This window comes from Diprion similis, chromosome 11 (genome assembly GCF_021155765.1).
Source record: "Diprion similis isolate iyDipSimi1 chromosome 11, iyDipSimi1.1, whole genome shotgun sequence".
Taxonomy (NCBI): Eukaryota; Metazoa; Arthropoda; class Insecta; order Hymenoptera; family Diprionidae; genus Diprion; species Diprion similis.
The window spans coordinates 5,116,693-5,141,191 of NC_060115.1; the positions used below are offsets into that span (position 1 = coordinate 5,116,693).

Below are 24,499 nucleotides of genomic sequence, written 5' to 3' on the forward strand. Positions count from 1 at the left end.
GAATTAGAAATTGCGTATGTAACCCTAAGCATATGTATACGTATTACGCATTACGTATACGTATACACGATACAAATTACGTAACATATAAAATTTCTCGAAATAATTTAGAGACACTACTGTAAATAGGTACGCAATATAATATATTACGTATACATAGATGACGGTATAAAAAAATTGTACCTAGTTCGTAAGTCGTAGCGATAAATATCGGTAAACGTAAGGTATTACTATACCTTACCCTCTAAACAATTGAAAAACAATTGAAAAAGGTAAAGAAAATAATAATAATAATAATAATAATAACAATAACAACAGTTGTAGTAGTAGTAGTATTACTGTTAATAATAATAATAACAATAACAATAATAATAATAATAATAACGATAACGATAATGATAATGTCCAAGAAGAATGATATATAAATACCCCCCGCCTATCTTTCTACTAAAAATGAGAAAAAAAAAAATTATTTTTTGAATTGTGTCGTCAAAAATCCTTAACACGTCTAAAGAATAACAAAGAATAACCTTTGTGTAACATTATAAAACAAAAGACAAGACGAGAAAGAAAAAAAAAATAAATAATAACAAGGAGAAACAAATTGTCGGTGTTTGATATTGGAAAATAAAGGGAAAAGAAAAAAAAAAATAATTAATGAAATATTAATAAATTAAAATAGATCAAACATGAAACGTTTGTATCGAAGTAATCGATAGAAAGTAATAAATAGGGATGCAGCGAGCCAACGTGCGAGCCGTCGCTCCACCGTTGTGTTCTCATAGGTGTAACTAAATACATAATCATAATGCAACATACCTAGTTGACGTGTAAGTTGACAGTAAAATGTGCAAGTAAATTTTAAACGCTATATGCTGTACATATCTATTGTGTATAGCTAAACTCAATAGTCTTCTTCTGTACATGTTGTTACTTTCTTCTTCATTCCGTTAATACGATCTGCATACTTGAATTATATCCACAAACACATTTGAATTCGGACTGATTTCCAATATTACTATTAGATATACGTAAAATTCGTTGAACATTTGGATCGGTAAAAACGATGAATGAGATTTTATACCTTTTGATATTCCATTATTTTATTTTTATTGAACGTGGGGTAAAATCATGAATTAGATTTATATTGTACGTGCATAATTGGATTCCGACGTTTTCTTTTTGTTTGTTTGCTTTTTTTTTTTTTATCATTTTACAACTTTTGAAACGCGACTATAAAATATAATCTTGATAGACTGCAAGGTGTGAAACTTATTGGTTTCATTTTTTTTATTCATTGTCGTTTTTTTTTCTTTGTTTCATCCTTGTTTTTCGATATTTATTATCATTTTGTGAGAGAAATTTTATTCAAAAGTTAATACGTAGGACGTAAACAGAAAAATAATCTCTCAACGTCAGTTCATCGAATAATATGACGTTGATGTAAATATTCTCTGTTCTCTCTATATCCGTAAAACTCGATGCTATTGTGCTATATATGGAGATTTTCTAGAATACGTTGTAGTAGGAGAAACTGGCTGATCGGTTGCAGGATATTAAGTGGATTTTTAACGAACGCATAATCAGAATATAATGATTTACTAAGAAAGCAAGGAATGAAATGAAATGAAAAAAAAAAAAAAAAAAGAAAGAAGATGAATACGTAAAAACGATAGTTATACTATAAATACCTATATTACTTACGCTTATTATCATTTGCCCGAGTATGATAATTAAAGAATAAAGATAAACATACTCTTTTTTTCTAAATATCGACAATGAGAACCTAAGCCGTCGCAAGTGTTAAAATTTATACTCATATTGGGAGAGGTGATATTTAAAATACTGTTGCTAAACGTGACAAAGAAAAGCAATACTTTGTAACTTTCGTGTATGTCTTAAAGAGGATAAAAAAAAGAGAGAGAAACAAAATAATATAAATTAATATATTTAATTGTGTATCGATAATTATTGTGAAAGGTCATGTGTTTTAGAGGAAAAAAAAAAAAAGTAAAGTATGTAACGTAAAGAAAAGAAAAGAAGAAACATGACGCACCTGCCATTTTCGTTTTTGATTCGTACTTTTTTTTTTTTTTTTTCTTTTCAATTGTAATCTTCTTCTCAAAATTTTTCTTCAGAACAATCAGGCAAAAATCTATTAGATATACATGTGATGTGTAAGCGAGTTGAGTCGAATTTTTGTACATATATATAATATAATACATTACATATATAATTAATTATATTTTGCTCTGTTAATGTTGTGGATTTTAAACGATTAAAAGAAAAAGAAAAAACGAAAAAAGAAGAAAAAAAAAACAAGTCATTGAAAAAAATGCGGTAAATGTTCGTAGAGGAAAATATCTGCATGATACAGTTCGGAAGCGATATTTAATGTTGGCTAGACACCTACACTATCCACGATAGTAGCTACATCTGATTATAGCTCTCTCTCCTCTTTCGTACCCGTTATACTTTGATAAAAAAAAAACTATTATTTCAATCTTTCCAAATCCTAATTCTCCCCCCCCCCCCTAAACATTTCCTAAAAAAATGTAACGATTTCAATGTCTGCAATAGTTATGCATACCTATGTTTGCAAGGTTGAATATTGCAGGGATTGTATATGCGTATTATATAAACAATTTTTTCATAATTTAAATGTAAATATTTATAATTATTATTATGTAAATATTCTTATATACACGAGTTTATTTTACACTACCATATATATATATATAAATATATATACATATACATATACACATTATCATGTAATATTTAATATAAGAAACATATTCTATACTCTTACACTATAAGATACTCAATAAATATATCTATAAAATTCCCCCGTGTCTGTGAATGTCTACCTTATTCCTCTTCCTGATGTTCCCATCATATTGTAGCGTCCGAATCAGCCCAGTCATATATGATATACATGTAATATGAATTTTTGAAAATTCCTTTAAAGCAAAATAAGACCGATGAACTTACCTTGTATAAATATAACTTGTATATACATATATTATACATATATTATGCATTGAGATATATACCATTTACATTTTTAACAGATCTTTTTCGCAAAATTTATCCTGTGTGTTATCATTTCAAAAATTGCTTCAACAGAATTCTCAATGTTACATAATACCTTATATCTGATTAAATGCATTTTCACTGGCAAAATGAAGTTTCGTTGGTGAAATGCGTGGATAAAATTTATTATGAAATCAGCAAAAGTCGATGCTGAAATGAAGGAAACGGTAAGCGATGATCTACACATTAAATCACGTAAGTAATAGTTACTGTTCTGTGATTAAGTGCAATAATTGTCGTGTCCGATTCGAATTTTATCGTGCTTGTGCCAAATGACGGTGATTTTTTGGCGAAGGGAAAGGAATCGATATGATAAAATTACATCCCGCGAATAGTTCTAATATATTTAACGAAAAACTTACACGTATATTACATATGTTGTACTGTATCTAGGACCACGGCCTTATTTTGATTGGCCTGTAAATTCGACTTAATATTCAATAATTATCACAAAAATTTAATACATTGATTCACCCCTCGCAAAGAGGGGAAAAAGTAGTCGTAACGTTTATAAATAGAAAGAAAACTAAAAGAAGATTGCAATATAAGTCCACGAAGAATTAGACGCTGAATAGATTAAAAAGTTCAACGCTTTAAATTCTATGCAAAATATTTTGGATTTATTATACAAATACGAAACGATAAAATAGGTTTCCAGTAAACTTATTACTAGTTATTAAATGCAGTGTTCGAAATATCAAGATAAAATATTACCCTTAAGTGAAGATTACTCACCGAAATTAATAAATAAGCATCTTTCGTATTTTCATACTCGTTCTCACGATTTTCTTACTCTCTGTAAAATCAATCGATAATTGAGAGGAAAAATCGCTACACTGAATTCATCAGTGACAATGTGATAAAAGTTAAAGTAATTTTGTTACTACAATATGAATCCAATTGTAACTTAGAAAAGCTAAATTAAAGTAACATAAATTTATCGACGTTTGTGATTTTGACTAAAATAAAGAAAATGTGAACTGGGAATTGAAAACTAACTTGGGAACATGATGAAAGGATTACGCTGATGAGAATGAGTACTGAATTGAAATTTATTTTTTCAATGATTTGAAAATGGGTGATGTTTTGTCATAGACAATACATATTATCATTATATATTACAAATAACGAAACGCTTATCAGAACGTAGGTAGGATTCTATTTACAATTCTTTGTTCTAGATTATACAAGACAGTGTTTCTATTCAAATTGTTACGTGCCTGTATGGTTTCGGGTGTCTGCCTAATCCATCTAACACAGCAGGCCAATTAGTTAGTCACTAATACAAGGATTGTGACATGTGTTATATAAACTTAGTATTAACATAGTCAAAGTGGAGCGAGGAAAGTGTTCTTGAAGTACCCAAGATCAGTAGATAATAACGACATTTGAAAGGTATGCAAATTGTTACGAGATTTCTACTGTCGAGCACCAAAAACGATTAATCAACCAACGCGAAACTCACTCTTAAACGATTCAACATTCCCATCTTTGGAAAAGGTATGCTTTTTTAAAAAAAAACCGTAGGGTTGAAACTTCTTCAATTATGAGTTTCTTCATAGTTCATTTATGTAGTATCAAGAATTTTATTTGACGTAAAGTACAAAAGTACGGCTATGATTTCATCTGGAGTAGCTACATGCGACTGGTTATTTGGATTTTACAATGTAAAACGACTTAATTTTTATCGTTTGAAAGAAAATTTTTTTACTTCATGAGACTGTACAGTGGTACTTTTTTATATCAATTGCCGAATGGACGACACAGCGAATGAATGAATCATGCAACAACTAACGAATAAGTTCACTCTCGATCACTTGATAATTTCATTAATTTCAACATTCAAGTCATGTATAGAACGGCGTGTGAACAATTACACTCTTCACAACCATACAAATAATAGCGTTATCTAGTGAAAATATTATGCCACTTATGATCCAGTCACAGGTATTAATTATGGTACCGAGCGAGAAGTTATCGGAAATGTTGATGGGGATGGCGGAATATGTAACCAATTTCGTGTTACGATAACTATATTGAAAATGCATGATTGTTTTCCGAAGGCTGAAGTGAAAATACTAAGTTGGTTATAAAATATCGCGCCGCAGTTGCGAATATAAAATATATACGACTAACATTAAAATATGTATATTATATATATATACAAACGTATGAAACACAGTGTTATTTTTTAGGTAAGTGTATAAATAAACTCACGTGATTCATAATGTGTAAAATGAAATTATACACATAGGAATTTATTATCTTTGGCTGGAATTCGTGTAGAATACACACCACAGAGACATTTTTTTACTCACTCGAGGCCTAGGGCCCAATTTATTCCTTGAACTAAGAAGAGGATTAAAGGTTGCCATGCCACCAACCACCTAATCCAATCTAATAATTGTCCATACAAAACGTGCGGCCGCTCCCATCTTGGAAGAACACAGTTAAGGTAACGTAAGTAAATTACGAACTTGAAGACTCCAGTTATTAAACCTTTCGGTCAAAGTTTTACTTGTCATCAAAGGATACGGACTGCAGAACATCTTCTTAAGGTCTACTTTCTCCTTACAGTACGGACAGGTTTGCTTTTTACCTACGATGCACCAGCCTCTGATGCAAAACTCGTGAAATACATGATCACAGCTCAATTTGTATGTATTCTCGATAACTCCTTCTTCGTTTTCAGAAACCAACAATCTGTTGCCACACACTGCGCACACTCCTGGTTCCAGCGTTCTTGTTGGCATACTGCCTGGGGCGTAATACTACAAATAAGATACAAGTAATAGAACATAAGATTTTTTTCTTGACGTTTTGAGGTTTAGAAGCGTTTAGCAGCAAGGTGGTAAAAAATCTTTGGTGATTCAATATTTCAAACTAGATGGAATGACTGCAGAATATTTTTATTTCTCCAGATCATCGGGGTTTCGTGACGGCCCAACAGTCTGCAGAATATTTTTCACTGACCCCGATATGTGAGGCCATTTTATCGGCGCAAATTTCTGCGATGTCTCTGCCCAGTACACCGAAGTAAAGACCATAGAAAACAAAGAGTAGGCCATAGTCCATCCACACGTGAGGTTTAACGTCAAATATCAAATTCAAGCCAAAGAATGTGGCCAGCATTATAACGTAGCCAATAATACCCAAGGTATAGCTTAATTTGTAAATGAAATAGAACCATTTGTAAACTAATCTGAAAATGAAAATGTTTTAGCACTAATTATGGGGGTATTTAAAAGTTTTATTGGATGATTTCTTAACCCTAGAACACACGAAACCCCTTAAAACACTTTTTGTCACGCTTTTATTGTCTCTTCTAAATTTCCGTATTTCGTATTTTTCTCATTTTCATATCCCAAAATGAATTTATATACTTTTTCAGCGGTACATAGGAATAGGAATATTTTCTGATAGTCTATTGTAAAAATGACGTTTTTACCGTTTCTTAGCACTTTTGTGATACCTCATTGAATTTTTTACCAACTCAACTTTAATGAAATTAAATTTGCTCCATACCAGAAAAAATCTATTTCCTTATTAAAAAGAACAGAAAACCATCGCTTCTAAAACGATTTGATAATAAAGAAACGCGTGGGGTCGTTATCGATCTCACTTATGAGTTGGAAGGTAGAAAAAAAGATACATGTGTTCTAGGGTTAAACATACGTATGTGAATAGCTGATTTAAAGCAAGATGCAGACCTGGGTGTAGTGCCTTGAATTGGTCGTTGCAATGCTTTTCTAACTATGAGCCAAGTTATGCACGAGAATACGTGCCATAAGAATATAAATCTCCACCACTGATTTCTTATGCATAATACAAGCGGTATCACCCACATGGCAAGCAGCGTGATCATCTGTAAAAAAAAATTAAGAAAAATATAAATATCGGATGGCCCACATAACTCACATTTTTTTTTCTCTCTCTCTATTTCAATATCGAACCCTTTCCTACCTGATAAGATTTGTAATGTCTTTTTTTCCATTCAACCAGGAACACCTGTGCAATAATCAGTGTCACTAACAGGATGAGAAGCATCTCTGCATGCATAGATTCGTGCCCTCGATGCTTTTCGTGCATCTTTATGTGTTCCACCCTGTGGTAGGAAAAATATATAATTGATAAAATCCAAGTACGTACAACACAAGTTTATACACTGAATATTTGAAAGACTCTTAACTTTGTCACACGTTGTTTCTAATATCAAATGAATAAATTATAAGCCTGCATGAGACATAGAGGGATACAGTAATACAGCGTTAATACAGCATATTGATTTTAAGATAATAACACGGTGCTGGTGAGGTAACAGTTTTCTGTAATGAGTTTCATTGAGGATGGATGTGCCGGAAGAAATGAAAATTACTGTAATAAGATTTGATATTTTCTTCTTAAATTTACCTCCATTTCTCTTCCGGAGTGAGTTCAGCTTCGCTCTGAAATTTTAACCAAAAATAAACAACAAGATTAACAAAAATTGTCACGTGATGAAATTGCCTTAAATAATTAGAACGAAGTAATGGAAAAAAAAAAAAAAACATCACAAGATAACTGTTTGAAATAGCGTTTAATGCCGATTCACTTATGAATGTACCTACGGAGATTACGGTACTTGGTAAAACATTAATGCGTTTACCGATTTTAGGTTATATCTCATCTGCCAAGATAAGCCTCAACGAATGTCATTTTAAATGTGACAATTTGTTGCTGAGACCATTTCGTACCTTGTTCGGCATCACGTGGATGTTATCCATTATTGGCTGTTCACTTGTATTATTAACTACAAACTTAATCGCACGTAGCAAAATGTCATAATAGGAGTTTAATTACACAGCCGACGCAGCAGAAGCAATGTAACATACGTGACATACGTAGCTATGCTGCTATGCATGGACATGGAACTTATGGAACCCAGAACCATCACCGCTAATTGGCTGGATTTTTGATGGCAGCAAAACCCTGCCGCAGTATTTTGTTTCTCGACCAATAGGAATGCCAGTAAGGTAGGAAAGCGCTATCTGGTGGTTGCTGAGTGCGATTCTCCCGTCTTACTCGCATTCTTATTGGTCAAGAACTAGAAGCTACGGTTTTTCGAACGACTTTTCAAACACTATTCTCGATATTCAAATTTCATTCGAATCTGATAGTTACAGGGCGAATTTCTTAACAGACAACCGCGAGCTTCCAAATAATTTAGACAGTTTCTCTGGTGAAATAAAATCGAATATTGGGATTAAAAATAGTAGGTATTTAATTTAACGAGAAATTATGTATATATATATATATATATATATATATATATATATATAGTGCTTGAAATAGCTGTACGTATTACGCGTGATATATGTATAAAAAATAAAAATAAAAAATATTGTCAATGCTCCTTTCGATAGGCAATATGAATTTTATTCTGTTTTTATTTATTTTTTGTTTATAAAACGTAGAAAAACAATATCCTGTTGTTACCAATCGAAAATCAATTAATTTTATACAAAAAGGAACATTCAATGTTTCACTTATTATTAGCTTATATATTAACTTTTCACAATTACTTGTATTGAAAAAAAAATACTTGTGCATAAACATTACGTAAATCTAAGTAACAGGTACATGCAAAGATAATTGATTTCGTGCAATGAAAAACAGTGATGAACATTAAAGATTCTCACTCTCGGATCCTTCATGTTTTACAGTGGTTTTGGGTGTAAAGTACATCCAGTTCAACTCTTCAGAAAAGGGCGAATTCGGGCGGTCATAATGAACGATATCTATAGTTTCTGGACGATAACTTTTATGATACGAAGGATCAACTACTTGAAATTGGAATGGACGCATTACTTCCTTCTTTAATCTGCAAGAAACAAAAAAAAAATATAATCATGCCCTGAGAAATTGTGGGAGAATGTTCAATTCATGAAGTAATGAAAAATGTGAACGATAGAAATTAGCAATAATCTCTGCTATATAAAAGCAGTAACGACTGTATTATGTTTACCTTCGCAACAAAGCGATCAGCTTGTCATTATCACGTTTGGCGGTCGCGTAACTAACAGATTTAAATGTATGTAATTGAGTGCAAGTCCGAATTAGATTTTCAATTGATGCGGCCAAACGCGAGGTATTTGATTGTCCCCTCCCATGTATTACACGGATATTTTCGATATGTCCGTTCAGGGCAAGGGAACTGAACACGTCATATAATTCAGTTATCCAGTTCTGTTCCCATGAAAAATTCTTCAATTTACGACAGTGAATTAGCATTTCCGCGAGCTGTTTTGTAAAGATGCAGGATTGTGCCCAGCCCAGACAATTTAACACTATTGTCTCCAAGTTTGGACAGTGTTCTCCAATATAGATCAAAGCTGTGGCATCTTGAATAGGTATGTAGGCCAAACGTAAGGTCGTGAGTTTTTTCCAATTTGGAAAAAGGAATAAAGCATCCAAGTCCCACAGCGCAACTCGAGTATCATTGCGACTGTAAAATAAAAATTTTTCACACATTTGTAATTAGCTGTATAGTATTTTCAAAGATATAAAGAAAAAAGAAAAAAAAACATGAATGGTACATTATTTCTTACGAAATATAGGCATGAAACGTTATATCCTGGACATTCGGCGTGTTTTCTATTAGAAGTTTGAAAGAAGAATCCGTATCTTTCATCAATACATCCCTTTGGCGAAATTCTTCTTTACCTCGCTTGGCGAGACGTCTCCTCCAGTATTTCTTTCTTTTCATTTCAACTGTGTAAACAGAAACATGACGGATTTTAGTAATTTGAGAAAAATTTTCTCCAACAATGGAAATTTTTCCGAGGTTCGCCCGCATGCACGAATTCAATTGTTGTGTTAAATAAGAATATAAACATAAAGAATTTTTCGAAATAAACGAGATTTTTTTTCTTTCACGCTCACAAAGTATAGAATTGCATTTTACCTGGTAGTTTTACTACGTGCCATAAAACAAGTTGTGTCACGCTTGGGAATGCCGATAGCAATAAATGTGCATCACAATCCAGTTCTATGGTATGTCTCAGTAGTAAGAAAGATATCTGATACTCAGGGTTCTCTAACAGCCGCTGTAACAAATTTAGAAAATCTTGTAATTCCATTGAATTGGCAACTTAGTATTCACTTATTTTTAAACTATAAAAACGAGACTCAACATATCTATACATATATACATGTATGATTCTACCTTTGCTTCTTCTGGTTTTAGTAGACACGTGCCTTCCGGTAAATTTAGACCTACACGATATCGGTGCAAACAACAATACCTTTTTGGTGCGTCTACATGGGTGAGACTGACTACACTTGGCAACAAAGATTCTGCTATTACAGTCCAACCAATTGCATAGTAGTATTTGTACCAGGAATCTCGATATCTTCTTGTTACGTGTCTTGCCAGTAGGTTTTCATGAACGTCGACATCTTTTTCTGAAATCACAAATTTCCCTCAAGTTCACGAGTCAATAATTGTAATTAGAAAATGAGTAACAAAAGAACTATGCTCTATTTTTTTGCAATTAGGAGCGATCATCCTTTGTCAGAGTCGATATTTAAAAACTGTATCGCCGAATTTGTCAGATAAAATTCGTTGGAATTCCACTAAAATAATTTGTGAAATTTTTCGATTTGTTAATTGCAGTTGATTATATAAAGGAATTGCTTCTGAATAATTTGGAATTCACTTGGGAGGGCGGTCCGGGAAAAATATATTAACACTCATAATAAGGACTACCTTAATACACATACACCCACACGGAACACTCCATCTGTTAGAGGTCCATACAGGATAAACAGCTCCTAAATGATCCATATCCATGGTGGATCTCTAATAGACATTTACAGAAATCCACAATATCTAGGGTCAGATTAAAGCCGGTGGTGGACATCCATTGGATGTCTATGAATATCGACACACACGAGTAGAAGTACTATAGTCAACCACCAGGTGGCGAAAAGTCACCCTCCTCTCTCGCAACAAAAGAGAGTTCCAAATTATACAAATTCCCAGCAATTCAGCCTTTATTCTTTTATTCCGAATTTTGTCCGGTATCCACGTGCTGGGTTCGTTCTTAAGTGCCAAGTCTATGTTGCCTAAAAGCTTTGGACTTATATATTGTCTGGGGCAGAACAAAATGTGCACATGATAGTTTCTAAAATTTTTCGGCATGACACGGCAATCAGATGTAAATGTTCCGTCTGGGTAAGATCGAGGTGCATATGGATAATGGATTAAAGAACTTTCATTGGAGGTGCATTTTTACTTCTTAACGAAATCAATGAAATCTTGAACGTAGATCTGTCTGAATATCTAGTAGAGCTCTACTAGATGTATAACAAGCAAACATTTGAATCTCTAACAATAAGAGAGCTCTACTGCTCTTCATTTCGGTTTAAATGGATGTCTAATAGAGATATTGCATATCCATCATGGATGTCCACGGTATGTCCATTAGAGGTAAATGTTCCGCGTGTGTGTATACATATATTTTCGAATGCTAGAATTTTCCATGAGTACCATAAAATGATGATATCAGTTCCTTTCGTTAAATCAAATTTAAAAAAAAATAAATAAATGCCCATCAACGTAGAAATTAGATAATTATCGTGAAACATACCTAAATAGAAACCGTTTGCCCGACGCATATAAATCTGTTCGAAATCTGTCCATTGCCTACTATCCGGAAGCATAGAAAGAATGTAATCCTTTATAGATCCAAGGGCATCCCATCCACGAACTTGAACAATTTTAATTTTCGTTAGCTTATTTGATACCTGACGCCACCGCATCCTTATCACGGGTCCACCAGGAGGTTCCATTGAATTTACACGGAGCTCCTCGAGCTCATCACAGTATGATATAAGAGGAAGACAATTCCTGTTGTAAGCCAGCACGCATAATGACAAATAGTGAAGCTTGCTGAATGGTTCACTCAAAAGATTAACACAATTTCTAAAACTTCCTTTATCATCGTTTGGCCAATCAATGGCTAGCCTCTTAACGTGTATTACGCATTTCAGAAAAGAACTCAGCTGTAAAACGGTGTCGAACTTAGTCCCATGTATATTAACGTCAACAAGGTTTACTGCCTTGCCAATCGTGGTGTCCAACATCTCTCCAGCCTTTATGCAAATCGCGTTGGCTATGTTTATTTTACGTAATTGCGCACAGTTGATTACATTGCTAAAATAATATTGGAGATGTCTGGGTTCTGTTTGCCATCCATTTTTTGAAAAATCCAAATCCCTGAAAACACAGAAATATATGGAAATATTTTATTGCTAATGCTAATTTGCTTAAGCGCAGTTACGAATAGTTACTGAATTTCGTTGAAAATACTTTTTTGTTATGCGCAAAGAGGGTGTAAGTCTACATTAGGGTGTCCGTTCTTTTCTAAGTTGGCTTTTTTTTTGTTACCACCCCTCAAGTTTTAGTTTTTGGCCTAAAAAAATATCAAACAAAACAAAAGCTCTTAATTTTCATTTGAAACCGTACCACGTAACCCTGTTACATTTCACATTTGAATAACATGGGATTTTTGTACTTCTTGGAATTAATTTTTATCTTTCGAATAAACAGCAGTAAAGCTACGATCGAAGCATATTCTTGTAGGAAATTGGATGCTCTACAAAAATAATAATAATTGAAAACTTTCATTTTTCAACAAGAATATGCATCTATCGTTGCTTTACTGCTGTTTATTTGGAGGATAAAAAATTAATTCTAAAAATTAAAAAAATCCCATGTTATTTAAATAGAAAATGTAAGATGATTGTGGCACGGTTTAAAATGACAATTAAGAGCTTTTGTGGTATGATATTTTTAGGCCTAAAACTAAAACTTTAGTGGATGGCAGCAAAAAAAAAGTTAACTTGGGAAACAATGGACACTCTAGTGTACATAAAAAATTTCCATGCAGAGGTAATAATATAGTTAACTCACCTCTCTAACTTCGCATCACCGAACATAAAATTGTCCAACCTCCTACAAGTGCAACCAAACGCCACACGATCTCGTTCATTGAAATATCGAAGAATTTTTGTGAGAAGTTCAGTAGGAAGATCAAGTATGCTGTAATACATAAATATTAACACTTACCATGCGATGCTTTTTAGTGAAAATAGGAAAAACTAATATATTCATAAAGTTATTAAGTACAAGAACATTAACATTAACATTATCAGTCAGTATGAGAATTCGTAGATATGATAAGTTTTTCCGCGTAGCAGGATTTACATTTATATTTAAATATAGGTACAATGCTGCTCCAGACCTGCACTGGAAGTCGTTTCTAATTCGTAAAATGTCTGGACTAATTACATACCTGGTACTCATTTCTTTAAATATCTTTTAACAGGGAAAAAGAACGATCACCACGTTACTATAAGAGAAATATGTCACACCGGCAGCAAAATGTTGCACGACCGTTAACCGAAGACTGTGTTTCCTGATCTTCTTCCAACCCTAAGCCAAATCCATATCACGTGATCGTGTTTTGAATCGACTACTTTTTTTCTATCGACTACTTTTTTTCTATAAACTCTTGCGTATCTGACAGTGATCGCTATTGGTTGAACGTTTCTTGAGAAGCCACGATAACAACAATTTGGGAAAGAAAATAAACGAAATACACCGGGCACCGAGGTCTCAGTTTAGCTAATTCGAAAACTTTACTCGAGGCAGAAAAGCAAACTGTCACAGAGGATAAACGTAAAGTTGAACAAAATGTTTACGAGCATAGGTCACTCGACACGCTTTGGTTGCTGTGCGGACTGCTCTGTATGTCCAAACAGATTTTGCCATCTATAATATGTCCCAACCCAAGGAAATTTTTTCAGAATAAGTATATTGTGACCCAAAGTTTGAATTTTTTCTCAGGGAAAATGATTCTCAAAGTGTTATTCGGTAAAGCTAAAATTTTGTACGCATATTTAATTATAACTCATTAATTTTGATTTTACATATATCCTCGATCTTCTATGACCTTGGAATTAGTTTTACAGATAAACTAATCATTTATACCGGTTGGAATTGCGAATTGCTAAATTTTAATGCTAAAAAAATTCGTTTAACAATTAAAATGGTTTTTTTTTTTACACTTCTTCAGGGAGGTTCTGTAACAGACTTTTTTTTTAAATCTTGTGTTCTGTAAGATTGGCTCTATATTTGTATCCTCATTTCAGCCATTTTCGAAGCACTCTGACTAAGGGATCATCGACGATCTGCCGTATCGATCTTACAATCCTCACCATTCTTTGTTCACTTCCTTCATCCTTCGATTAGTTAACAATGCGATATTCTCAATCCATTTTTTAATATAATTTTTAATCATTCATCATTCATTAATCATCCCTCACTCGTATGATATAGTCATTAATATTTTTTGGCTAGCATTCCTCGTTTCTTTCTCTGTTTTTTTTAAAACAAAGGCGTCAAAACTTGGCGGACCAGAGTAGAAAGTATGAATTTGTTCAGTTGCTTCAAAAGGAAAAGTGAACGTGGAACAACAAATTGCATAACAGAAAAAGTCAGAGTACTGTGAAAAATCAGGCCTTTGACTGATGAGGAACCTGAGGAAGGGTATGTGATGTGTCTCAATAAAAAATAGTATAATCTTTTTGTTCGATAAACAAGCGATAATTTATATTATCCACGTTACAAACGGGTCCAACTTGTAAAACTTATATTAATGGGGACAAGAAAAGAATAATTTTGTTGAAGCTCGTGTCTTTTTTTATTCCATTTTATTATAATTTTCTCACAGTGTTGCAATTTTACATTTAGTTTCACAAGGCACAATATTCATTTTTCCTGTTTTAATTAATACTTATAGTTGAAAATTTCTGGAATTAGAATTCTACGTCGACAGGAATTTTCACTTCTCCGCAAATCAAGAGGAAGTGACAAAATTCATTGGCTTTTCCGCTTAGGTGACGTAACGAATCTTCAAATCGAGAACGTTGAAGGTCTTGAGGATCTGGAAGACCGTTTAAAAACCGAAAGTTGGACATGATTGAAAATTGACGGAAAACGAGGTAGATACACCATAAATTTTCAGTCATTGTGTCAATCGTGGCATCTATTTTTATAGATGATAGCCTGTAAAATCATTGAAAACAGTATAAAGTACAACAAATGAATGATTGAAAACATCATGGCAAAAAATTTTACGAAAGAAGCCAGAAACGTTGCTCTTATCATTTAGATATAGATTATAAATCTAAATAAATAAATACTGGTCGAGTATTAAAGATTTTAACGAATTCGTTTGAATTTCAGCTTTATAATTTACAAAAACGTTATGAAATATAAACATGTGTATTTGAGATGCAGAAGAGCTTCATGAGAATTATTATTGTTACTCCAAACGCTTCGCATTACTTATTAAAAATCAGTAAAAAATGTATTCAACACACTGTTCATTCCAATTCTACACATCCTCCAACAGGTGCTGCTGCGAGCGGTTACCAGTGAAACGATATTTCGAAGCGAGGTAAAATTTGAAGAAAAACGACACGCCGTGTAGAATTACGCTATAAAATTAATTCGAGTGATGCAGAAAATATCAGAAGATATCAAAATGATTTGTGCAGGATGTTAAAGACTCATCGCTCTTAACTTTAATCGCCGCATAGCTCGAACTGCGGTTAATTGACGTCATTCAAATGTCGGTAACCGCTCACCAGGCCTTCAGCCCAGCTGATTTTCATTCATTAACCAGGCGGCTGCGCTCATCCGATGTCTGAAGTTCGGCGCTTTAGGCAGCCGGCCAATCGGAGCCAAGACGCCGTCAGAACCAATCAGAAGCGAGCTGCGTCTTCCGAGTGAAGGGCGCCGCGACAGGTGACCAAAGTGAACGCAGCCGCGCTTCGGCGTGTATCGCGATCTTCCGTGGAATAAACCACGCCCATCAATGACCGTCGTAGCGTTGAGTGGGGGGGGGGGGGGGGGGGGGCTAGTAATTTGCCGTGGAGCCAGCAATATGAGCGCTCGTACCGTTTCGTGAGCGAGACAGACGGAATCCGTAAACGCGAGAAAATATCGCACTCGCATAAGTACATCGGCCAAGTGGCGACTCGCGGTGTAATTATAGGCGTACGATCGTCGAGTGAGAGTGTTTTGTGCGGAATACAATCGACGTCGCCAAAGGTATACACGTGGATGATTTTTGGTTATTAGTTACAGTGGTTGTTTCTTCTCTCGGTGGATTTGTGGTGTGCGTGTTTCGAAAGGATAGGAATTCCGCTTCTCTCGATTCTCCTCGAGGAGTCGCTTCTTTTGGTAAGTAAGCTAACTAACCTGACAAGAACTCAACACGTACACCTCGTACTTTTTAATCTCACAATAATCATCAGGCTGAAGTTTGTTACGTTATTTCGATGATTTAGAGACATCGTCGTTATTTCACAATTTTCACGATTAACTGAAATTAAGCAAACCGTTAACAAACTCGGATTCTCTAAATTCAACAATTTCAATTATTTCAAAGGTACCAAATAGTCATTTTTTTTTTTTTTCAACGTCACTAACTTCAACCTCGTGAATAATACATCCCCTCCCACCCCCCCCCCCCCTCCCCCCCCTACTAGCGCTCGTTGTAGCTGATTGAAATTTTTCAAATTCGTCATATGAAAGTGAAAAACACTCTACACCTGATCGCGCCAATGGCTCTTGACTGCGTATCCGCGTTTTGTCAAAGTCACGTTTCACCCTCTGTTCCAAAATCATCTCTCATCCATCCTCCCCACTTACGTAGGTATCTAGATCATGATTTATAGTGAACAAATCATCGTCGCGCGAGTGTTTTCAACGGCGCTGCGGAATTCGTCCGTTTAATCGGACTTTCAATCACGATTTTCACGTCTCGTCCGGCCCCCTCTTTTCCACCTGGATTCTTGTGATTGAAACGACTTCTCGCTTTTATTTTCCGATCCCTAGATCACAACGGTAGCTTATTTTCGTTGGTCATTTTTACGACTAGTAACCGAGCCGCTTGACTAACAGGTAGTTTTCGACACGACGGAAAAAACTTTGTCCTTCTCCACACTCCTTATCCACTCCGATTCGACGAGTTTGATCGTTTTTCGAGAATGCGGAAACGTGATTTTCTGTACAAGTTGCCGAAGGGGGGGGGGGGGGGGGGGGCAGGCAGGCAGGCAGGCAGGCAAGCAAACTAATTCCTGTGGAAAAATTGCGAGGAGTGAAAAGAAGGTCAATACGGAAGTTAATCCGTTGCTCCGAAACATCCGGCAAGCGTTATTATACACTTGAAAAATATTGAGTGGCTGTTGGTTTTTCTAGAGGAGAACGGGTTTCGATGTTTGTTTATCAATTGTATTATACACCCATCAGCTAAAACGAGCAGGAACGCCGTAACCATAAGTAAACATTACTCGTTACGTACAGGAGAAACAATTTTATCATGATGATTCGATCATCGCGTCTCCTTCTGGCAACTATTGCCATGAATGTATTCATATCTGCCGTTTTATTGTACCTGCGTATTCATTCACTGCGAGTAAGACGAGAGAGACAAAACGAAATACCTGATAAAAAGATGGAGAAACGCTCTCGACCGGCTTTCTGAATGAGATTTCAGATAGTAGAGTAGAACTATGTTACATTATATTACATACGTAACAGCGTTTCAGGGCAGGCAATCACCGTCGGTATCTCGTATTATTAAGATATTTGTTATACGTTAGAGTCAGTGAACTTGTTAGGCCAAGCCCTCGAGCAAAAGCGAGACGCTGGTTCCTGAAGCATGCTGCATGGGCATGGCATTCGCTATCGGACACGTAATTCTTTGCTGGCATTTCTCCAGGGCATTTTCTATACCCACCTACTTACTTCTTCTTCTTCTTCTCCTTCGACAATAGGAGAGAATCCACTGAACTCATCTCATCTTCTCAATATATGAAGAAACGACCTTTTATCTCGTGTATTTATATATATACATATATTTAATTATTTGTGATTGAATGAATTAATGATGGAATGAATGAAGTATTGAAGAATCAATTTTTAAACCGAACTTCAAACGCTGTTCGCAGTATTAAAAGCGTGTGTGTTTAAACTCTTCGTCTGAAACTGCGCAACGATTTTATCGCGTAGTATGATACGATAATTTAGATTAGGTTCAGATAAGGAGTGTATAAAGTTACGAACGAATGATTATTTTTTCACCGTGGTGTGTTCAACAGTCGATTCATCCCAGTCTTCACGGATTTACTTGCATCGTTCTACTATACATGTGTGTATAGGAAGAAAAAATTTGACGTAGAAATTATACTGCAAGGCTTACGTTCAATATTTTATAAAACGTTGTTAATATTTTTCCCGTCCAATTCCATTCCATTTCTTGTATTAATATGTATAGCTATAGAATCTGAAAAAGTCCATCGAAAGTTTTCCTTGTAGATACGTAATATATATGCATAGTGGGGGGCGTAGATGCAGAAACATTTTTCATTTTTCATTTACTCGATATCATGTATTTAAATAATAGAAGTACCGAACAGATTCGAATTAGAAACGGTTGTCAAGGATAATAAAAAAAAAAACAAAAAACAAAATGTGCCGGTAACTACTTCTTTCGGAACTAGGTTAATTGAAATTGTATCGTATTAGTTACGTCAAAGCCGAAGCCTGTACCTTCCTACCTACTTTTTCTGTGCATTGAGCTAAAGCGACGAAAGCGATTGAGTTTTGAAAACGGATTTCATGCGGAGAGGATCTTAATGTGTAACGTGAAAAATTGAAATTACGATGCAGGCTTCGTCCTTGTCCGTTTCTATTTTCTGTTCTTCTCGCTGCGCAGCCTGATTTTCCGTCATTCAGTTTCATTGTTCTGCGGATAGTTGATCGGTAAACTCAAACGCTTGTTATGGCGATTGATATGGTGTCTTCAGAATCTTTCAAATCTATTGTAAACGGATGGAAAATTTTTCTCTGCCGAGTATCTGCATATCATATATATATATGCTGAAAATTTATACCTCCTGCAAATTCTTTGATTCGATTTCTCAGTCCAGGCGGCACAGAAAATGTTACATTACACGTATTGTTCCGTAACCTTTATACAGCTGCAACGTGTAGGAATTCTCGTCTCGATCATGAGTTATTTATCATATATACATGTACTTACGTATATATATATATATATTTATATACGGAGAACAGTACCGAACGATCATATAATTTATCGAGAGATGATCTCATCGTCATCATCTTTCCTGCAACGACGAACAACGCCTCGAGGTGTAGAATAATAAGAAAATTTGTTATACTAAACTGCTTTTGTTATTTATAAAAGAGAGCTTTTTTTACTCTCAGCAAATTATACAATCAATTTTCATCTAGTAAATTCTGCCAACTTAGTTGCCAAAATTTTTTAGCCACAAGAACGTTGCACTACATATTCATGACCGATCGATGAAAAAAACGATTTACAATTAGGACGATACCGCTCATTTGTGCTATATATATACGTCGATCCAATCGGTTATCTCAAGTCATTTCTGTGAGGCTTAAACACTCTGTTTATCCATCGTGGATTTTCAACAATTTGCACAGCATGTATGATCTAAGAAGTAAATGAGTCAACGAGCTTCTGATATCAATTAATTACATATTCATATATTTTTAGCTCATATAGTTTATACGCCGTTTTAATTATAGATACGCGAGAGAGAAGAAATTGAAAATAAGAAAAACAGTTACGTATACCATTCAGCATCAACGTCATCGATCGATTAATGCATTATGCATGAACGTGTATTATTTTTTCACTATCCTCGATTCGCGCCGCGATCCATGCACGCAGTAGTATATATCGCCAATTGTGTTTGCCTTAAAGGAGAACAAGGTGATGTAGATGAGATGCGCATCTTATTCGCAATATATTATAACACCACTTACATCTAACGAGTTAATTGTATTACGAGAAGAACGGTGAAGATAATCTGCATCGGCAATGGATTATATCGCGATCATAAATATCACGCGATCCGATGAGAAGCTTCGACGTTTAAACAACGCGTCTCTGAAATTTCAATCATATCCGTACCGTCGTTGATTAATTTCATCCCTTATACGCGATTACGCGGGGCTTCTTCGACAGAAGAGAGAAGACGACGGGGTTTAATATTCATTGAAGGGGTGAAACGAGATAAACCCTTCGAATTTCACCCTCATGACCAAGCGAAGAGAAGTGAATAAGAGTGTCCCTCTTCTCCCCCCCCCCCCTCCCCTCCCTCTTACATTCGAGACTGTAATTACTTGAAGCTATGTACAGATAGCGTTTCTTCGTTAGCAGAAAATTCCATTATTCATCAGCCTAACTGAAAGTCGATTAAATTTGTTGCTTCAATTCACCGAAAGTCGATACAATTCACACTCACCGATTCTGTGAAATTTCGCCAAGATTTATCGCGTGAGGAAATTCGTCAGATTTGTTGAAAGGTAAAAAAAAAAAAAGAGCTGCTGTTTGTTTTTTTTTTTTTTTTTTATTTACTTTAACGATTACTGTCTTTGCTTTCGATCAATTCTTGTTTTATAATTTGTTTATAAACGTTATGTTTTGTGTCGAGAGATTCTCTCTTCACGGTAGTTATAATTATTCACAAATAATGTTCAGTGTTATTATACATCCATCGTGCATGTAATCCACGTTTCATTTTAACATTAAATTGCACTCGCGAAAAATTTACGATTATCATCTTTATATAATATATACACGTTTATTTAATCAAAGTATAAAAAATTGAAACAAGTATAATATAATTAATAAACATTGTAATTTATATCAATGCAGAAATGTTGTTGTAAAAAAAATATATTCAGTCTCTGATTATTTTACGTCTCGCTACGTCACCGTAGCTGGTATGTAATGCAGTATTATTATAATAATAACTTGTCTGTCTAGACGTCAACATATATATATGTATATACGTATACACATAATTATTCATATTATCTTATTATGTATGTACGTATAAGTTGAATGTGCGTCTAAATTGAGCGCAAACGAGACGCGTCACTTCCTCTTCTCGATAGTCCTTTTTCAACACTTTTTATTTTTTATAGTTCATTCGTCCCTTCTCCTTTCTCCTTTCGCCTTTCGCCTTTCGCCTTTCGCCTTTCTCTCTTGTTTGCATACAGGTGCTTTCTCTCTTCTTCATATAATAATCATGCGAAGTTCGGAAATGCATGCCGCCATGCCAGACACTTTCCATATATATATGTATACTCTATATTCACTTAACCCCGTGTTGCTGGAAGCTAGAGATGAATATTCCCTCAAGGGTGCAGGCTGTGGCTTTCGAGAGGGTGAAAATTTAACGAGCTTGTCCCCGCCATCGGCCCTCCCATACTACAGGCACACGTACCTATATATATATACAATACATATATATACATATATTATATATAATATGTTTGGGGCATTCCACGTCAATTCGACTAGAGCTTGACCCTCATCCTCTCGGATTTGGTCCGGAATTTTTTATATTGTGCAGTTGCAACTCTCAAAATCATTCCAATTTTTTTTTTCAATCTTTCTTTCAGCCCCCTCCGGTGTCCCTAGAGAGCTCCTTAAATGACGATACCTTGACCAGTGATTGGAATATTTTTGAAAATAAACAAAATAATTACATAAATTCTGCAAACGAAACCAAAAATATTTCAACGAAATTTGAAGCGCGCAGGTTAAATGCTGATTTTTTTTTTAACTTATTTTCATTTCATTTGTCTTCATTTTCAGTCTCCAATGTATCTTCTCTATTACAATAAAAAATCTGTACATTTTAATTAATCAAATTGTAGCGATTTTTAGAGCTTGAACAACAATATAAAAAGTCACAGGCCAAATCCAAGAAAGTGAGGATCAGACTCTAGTCGAATTGACCTGGAATGCCACGTATATATATACCTTTCGTCTCGATATTGTTAATCGATGTTGGCGATGGAACATCTTCCCCTCCTCCAATAGCGTCCGTCGCGTCGTCTGCATCCTCCTCTACGTCACGTCATGTCACCCTAAACTATTTTCTTCTTAGCCATCCACTCCACCCCTACCGCATTTCAAGTCAGACTTAACCCTCGAACGGCAAGCAAGCTCTTACACAGCAGAGCGGAAGTGTTCAGGGGAATTCAGAGAGTGGAAAATGGCGGGAGATTTAAATTATATTCCCACGGGGTATCGGGAATTGATTGTAACATCTTTGGATTTTATTTGGCTACCTTATTCCTCATAATTTGGAATAAAAATTTCGTTCGGTGAAACAAGATCTGTAAATTCTCGTTGTGCATCAACTTTTTTTTTTTCAATTTACTTTATGCGGGCGGGGTTATAAAGTTCCGAATTTAAAAACTTACGAAAGCGACTAATTCAGAATCATTTTTTCTGGTAAAACTTGATGTAATTGAATTTATCCAGGCCCTAGTTATAAATATAAATATAGACACGTTGCTTATCAGCTGCGATGAGGTAATTAGTACTGACTCATCGCTGACGATGTCTAAATAAATATTCGATGGACGTGCTGCACAGTATCCGCTGATTGTACGAGGCGATAATTAAATATCTGCATTAATAACTTGTTCATTCTGTAATGAGTCGCAAAAAATCCACTATATATATATATATATATATTTGCTGCATCGAAGACGTCTCGTATGAACGCCGTCTATAATACTCGACCGGAAGTTACGAATCCTGTTCGTATAGCAGAGCCATGAAGGTTGTGCGAGGCAAAGTTCGTTTAAATTGTCCCTTTCACTTGACGAAGATCAGCAGCGTGCAGCTCTCCTACATGCAAGTGTTTTAATCCCGTGTCTAAAATTCACCTGCATGTGAGAAATTACCGAGGAAATTACCTACGCGTTACATGAGTTTATTCAATTACCTGCTAAAGCTTTCCTTTCTATCCTTTTTGTAACTGTCGAAACTTCAGTTTGTGGATTTTTAAGAAACAGACACAAAGATGGATAAGCTGAAGCGATACGGAAGCAAAAATAATTACGTGTCTGTTCAATAAAATTATTGTAAAACAAGTGTTTTGAAGTCCGTTTACATCGCTTTCTTTTTATCGAATGAAATTTTGATGAAATATATATTTTGTTTGCGAATATATATAAAGGTAATAAATGCAATTGCACATCAATTCGGTGATTTCGTTATCCACAGAATTACACATTATTTCATATTATTTTATATTATATATGTATATAGAATGTATAAAACAAACTTTCTTCCGACAATTTGTAATCTCAATCGTATCGTTCTTCTGTACGATGGTTTTTTTTTTCTCGGTATAAATTTAACAAACAACAAAATAAAAAATAAAATGTAAATCTCTCTTTTTATATATAATTACTATAATTAGTAAAACTAAATTATAAGAAATGTGGGATAAGGCAAGTTGTAGAATAGAAATGTGAAGTAAAACCAAAGGTCAAAGGTTACTGCGAAAACCGTTAGGAATTCATCTCGGGCATATATATGTGTATATATATATATATATATATATATATAGCTCCGGAAGTAACTCGATGAGAAATATTTTCACGTCTGTGCAGCCGCTGCATTTCTGATCGTTACAACTATTTCTTTAATTAAATACCCGCAGTTATAGGAGAGGTCTTAAACTATAAATTTTGTGACGGTCGATTGGTGTGTTCAGTGATTCCGAAAGTGGTCGCAAAGAAATGTCAGACTGATTGAAAAATCGTTGAATCCGTTCGTTTCGTGTGGAATTTTTTTTTTACTTTATTCTAGCGCACTTGAAATTTTTTTTTTGTTTTTTTTTATCAACTAAAACATTGTTTAAATAGTCGGAAATTGCCTTAAAAATTCCCGAAACTTTATTTTCTTACTTAGAACATTTCTAGACTGGTTTCATTACGAAATTGATGGAAAAAGAATTGTTCGTAAATTTCCAAACTGTTCGAACGATGTTTTAGCTACTAAAGAAAAAAAAAACAATGGAAAAAAGTCTCGAAATGTTTGAAATTTTAAGAAAAAAAACGTCATTTTCAAAATCACTGCAAATATTTATAAGTAATTGAGGAGTTAAATAAATAATCTGATAATATTTAGGATACTGTTTCTGTGTTTGGACGATTTCAGGAAAATTTTTTAAACAAAATCAGATATAGCGATGCACAGACGTCGGGCGGGTTCGCTTTAAATTCCTCATCTACATATCGTTTTAATTACGATGGACGGTGTCCTGACGGATGAAAATCCTGGAATTTCGGACGGGAATTTGGACCCAACACTCGCGCATCATGCGTGACGGAAGTGTCGGCCTTCCCTGAAGGCAATCTAAGTTTACATTCCGCAGCTGCGGTGGTGGTGGTCGGAATTTCGCACGTGTCGAGAGTCGA

The 24,499-nt window shown here is 34.7% G+C and overlaps 3 protein-coding genes and 1 long non-coding RNA gene across 10 annotated transcripts in view; 1 reads left to right on the forward strand and 3 right to left on the reverse strand.

Moving 5' to 3' along the window:
* Positions 1-709: 709 nt before the first annotated feature.
* LOC124412518 lies at positions 710-17,987 on the reverse strand. Its single transcript, XR_006929801.1, has 3 exons — positions 17,960-17,987; positions 2,871-2,883; positions 710-918 (listed from the first exon to the last, which is right to left on the reverse strand). It is a non-coding gene; the product is annotated as an uncharacterized LOC124412518 (long non-coding RNA).
* Positions 5,229-7,983, reverse strand: LOC124412517 (RING finger protein 121). Of its 2 annotated transcripts, none has more exons than XM_046892456.1 (7): positions 7,830-7,983; positions 7,507-7,541; positions 7,060-7,201; positions 6,807-6,961; positions 6,070-6,298; positions 5,632-5,867; positions 5,229-5,531 (listed from the first exon to the last, which is right to left on the reverse strand). In XM_046892456.1, the coding sequence occupies exons 1-7, from the start codon at positions 7,857-7,859 to the stop codon at positions 5,411-5,413; spliced, it is 948 nt and encodes a 315-aa protein (XP_046748412.1). In that variant the 5' UTR covers positions 7,860-7,983; the 3' UTR covers positions 5,229-5,410. The 2 variants fall into 2 exon arrangements, with proteins under 2 accessions (XP_046748412.1, XP_046748413.1); XM_046892457.1 differs by lacking the exon at positions 7,830-7,983 and adding an exon at positions 7,704-7,824.
* On the reverse strand, positions 8,639-13,617 carry LOC124412514. 2 transcript variants are annotated; one of them, XM_046892447.1, is made up of 8 exons: positions 13,434-13,617; positions 13,052-13,180; positions 11,727-12,355; positions 10,301-10,539; positions 10,040-10,181; positions 9,684-9,846; positions 9,101-9,580; positions 8,640-8,956 (listed from the first exon to the last, which is right to left on the reverse strand). In XM_046892447.1, the coding sequence occupies exons 1-8, from the start codon at positions 13,442-13,444 to the stop codon at positions 8,761-8,763; spliced, it is 1,989 nt and encodes a 662-aa protein (XP_046748403.1). In that variant the 5' UTR covers positions 13,445-13,617; the 3' UTR covers positions 8,640-8,760. The 2 variants fall into 2 exon arrangements, with proteins under 2 accessions (XP_046748404.1, XP_046748403.1); XM_046892448.1 differs by lacking the exon at positions 13,434-13,617 and having other exon boundaries at positions 8,639-8,956; positions 13,052-13,191.
* Positions 16,078-24,499, forward strand: part of LOC124412515 (protein kinase C and casein kinase substrate in neurons protein 1) — a 48,457-nt gene continuing 40,035 nt past the window's right edge. For 3 of the 5 annotated variants that reach the window (XM_046892449.1, XM_046892451.1, XM_046892452.1), the window contains exon 1: positions 16,081-16,390. The gene's annotated coding sequence lies outside the window, so the exon portion shown is untranslated. Of the gene's footprint in view, positions 16,391-24,499 lie in introns of all 5 variants that reach the window. The other 2 variants (XM_046892454.1, XM_046892453.1) reach the window with 2 other exon arrangements.

Coding starts and splice junctions, on each gene's coding strand:
- LOC124412517 (XM_046892456.1), bottom strand. CDS start 7,859: ATGGATAACATCCACGTGATGCCGAACAAG. Junction 6,299..6,806: donor ATTCAAGGCACTACACCCAG/GTCTGCATCTTG, acceptor TTTCATTTTCAG/ATTAGTTTACAAATGGTTCT. Junction 5,868..6,069: donor AAATGGCCTCACATATCGGG/GTCAGTGAAAAA, acceptor TCTTATTTGTAG/TATTACGCCCCAGGCAGTAT.
- LOC124412514 (XM_046892448.1), bottom strand. CDS start 13,191: ATGTATTACAGCATACTTGATCTTCCTACTGAACTTCTCACAAAAATT. Junction 12,356..13,051: donor GGTGATGCGAAGTTAGAGAG/GTGAGTTAACTA, acceptor CTGTGTTTTCAG/GGATTTGGATTTTTCAAAAA. Junction 9,581..9,683: donor ACGTTTCATGCCTATATTTC/GTAAGAAATAAT, acceptor TTTATTTTACAG/TCGCAATGATACTCGAGTTG.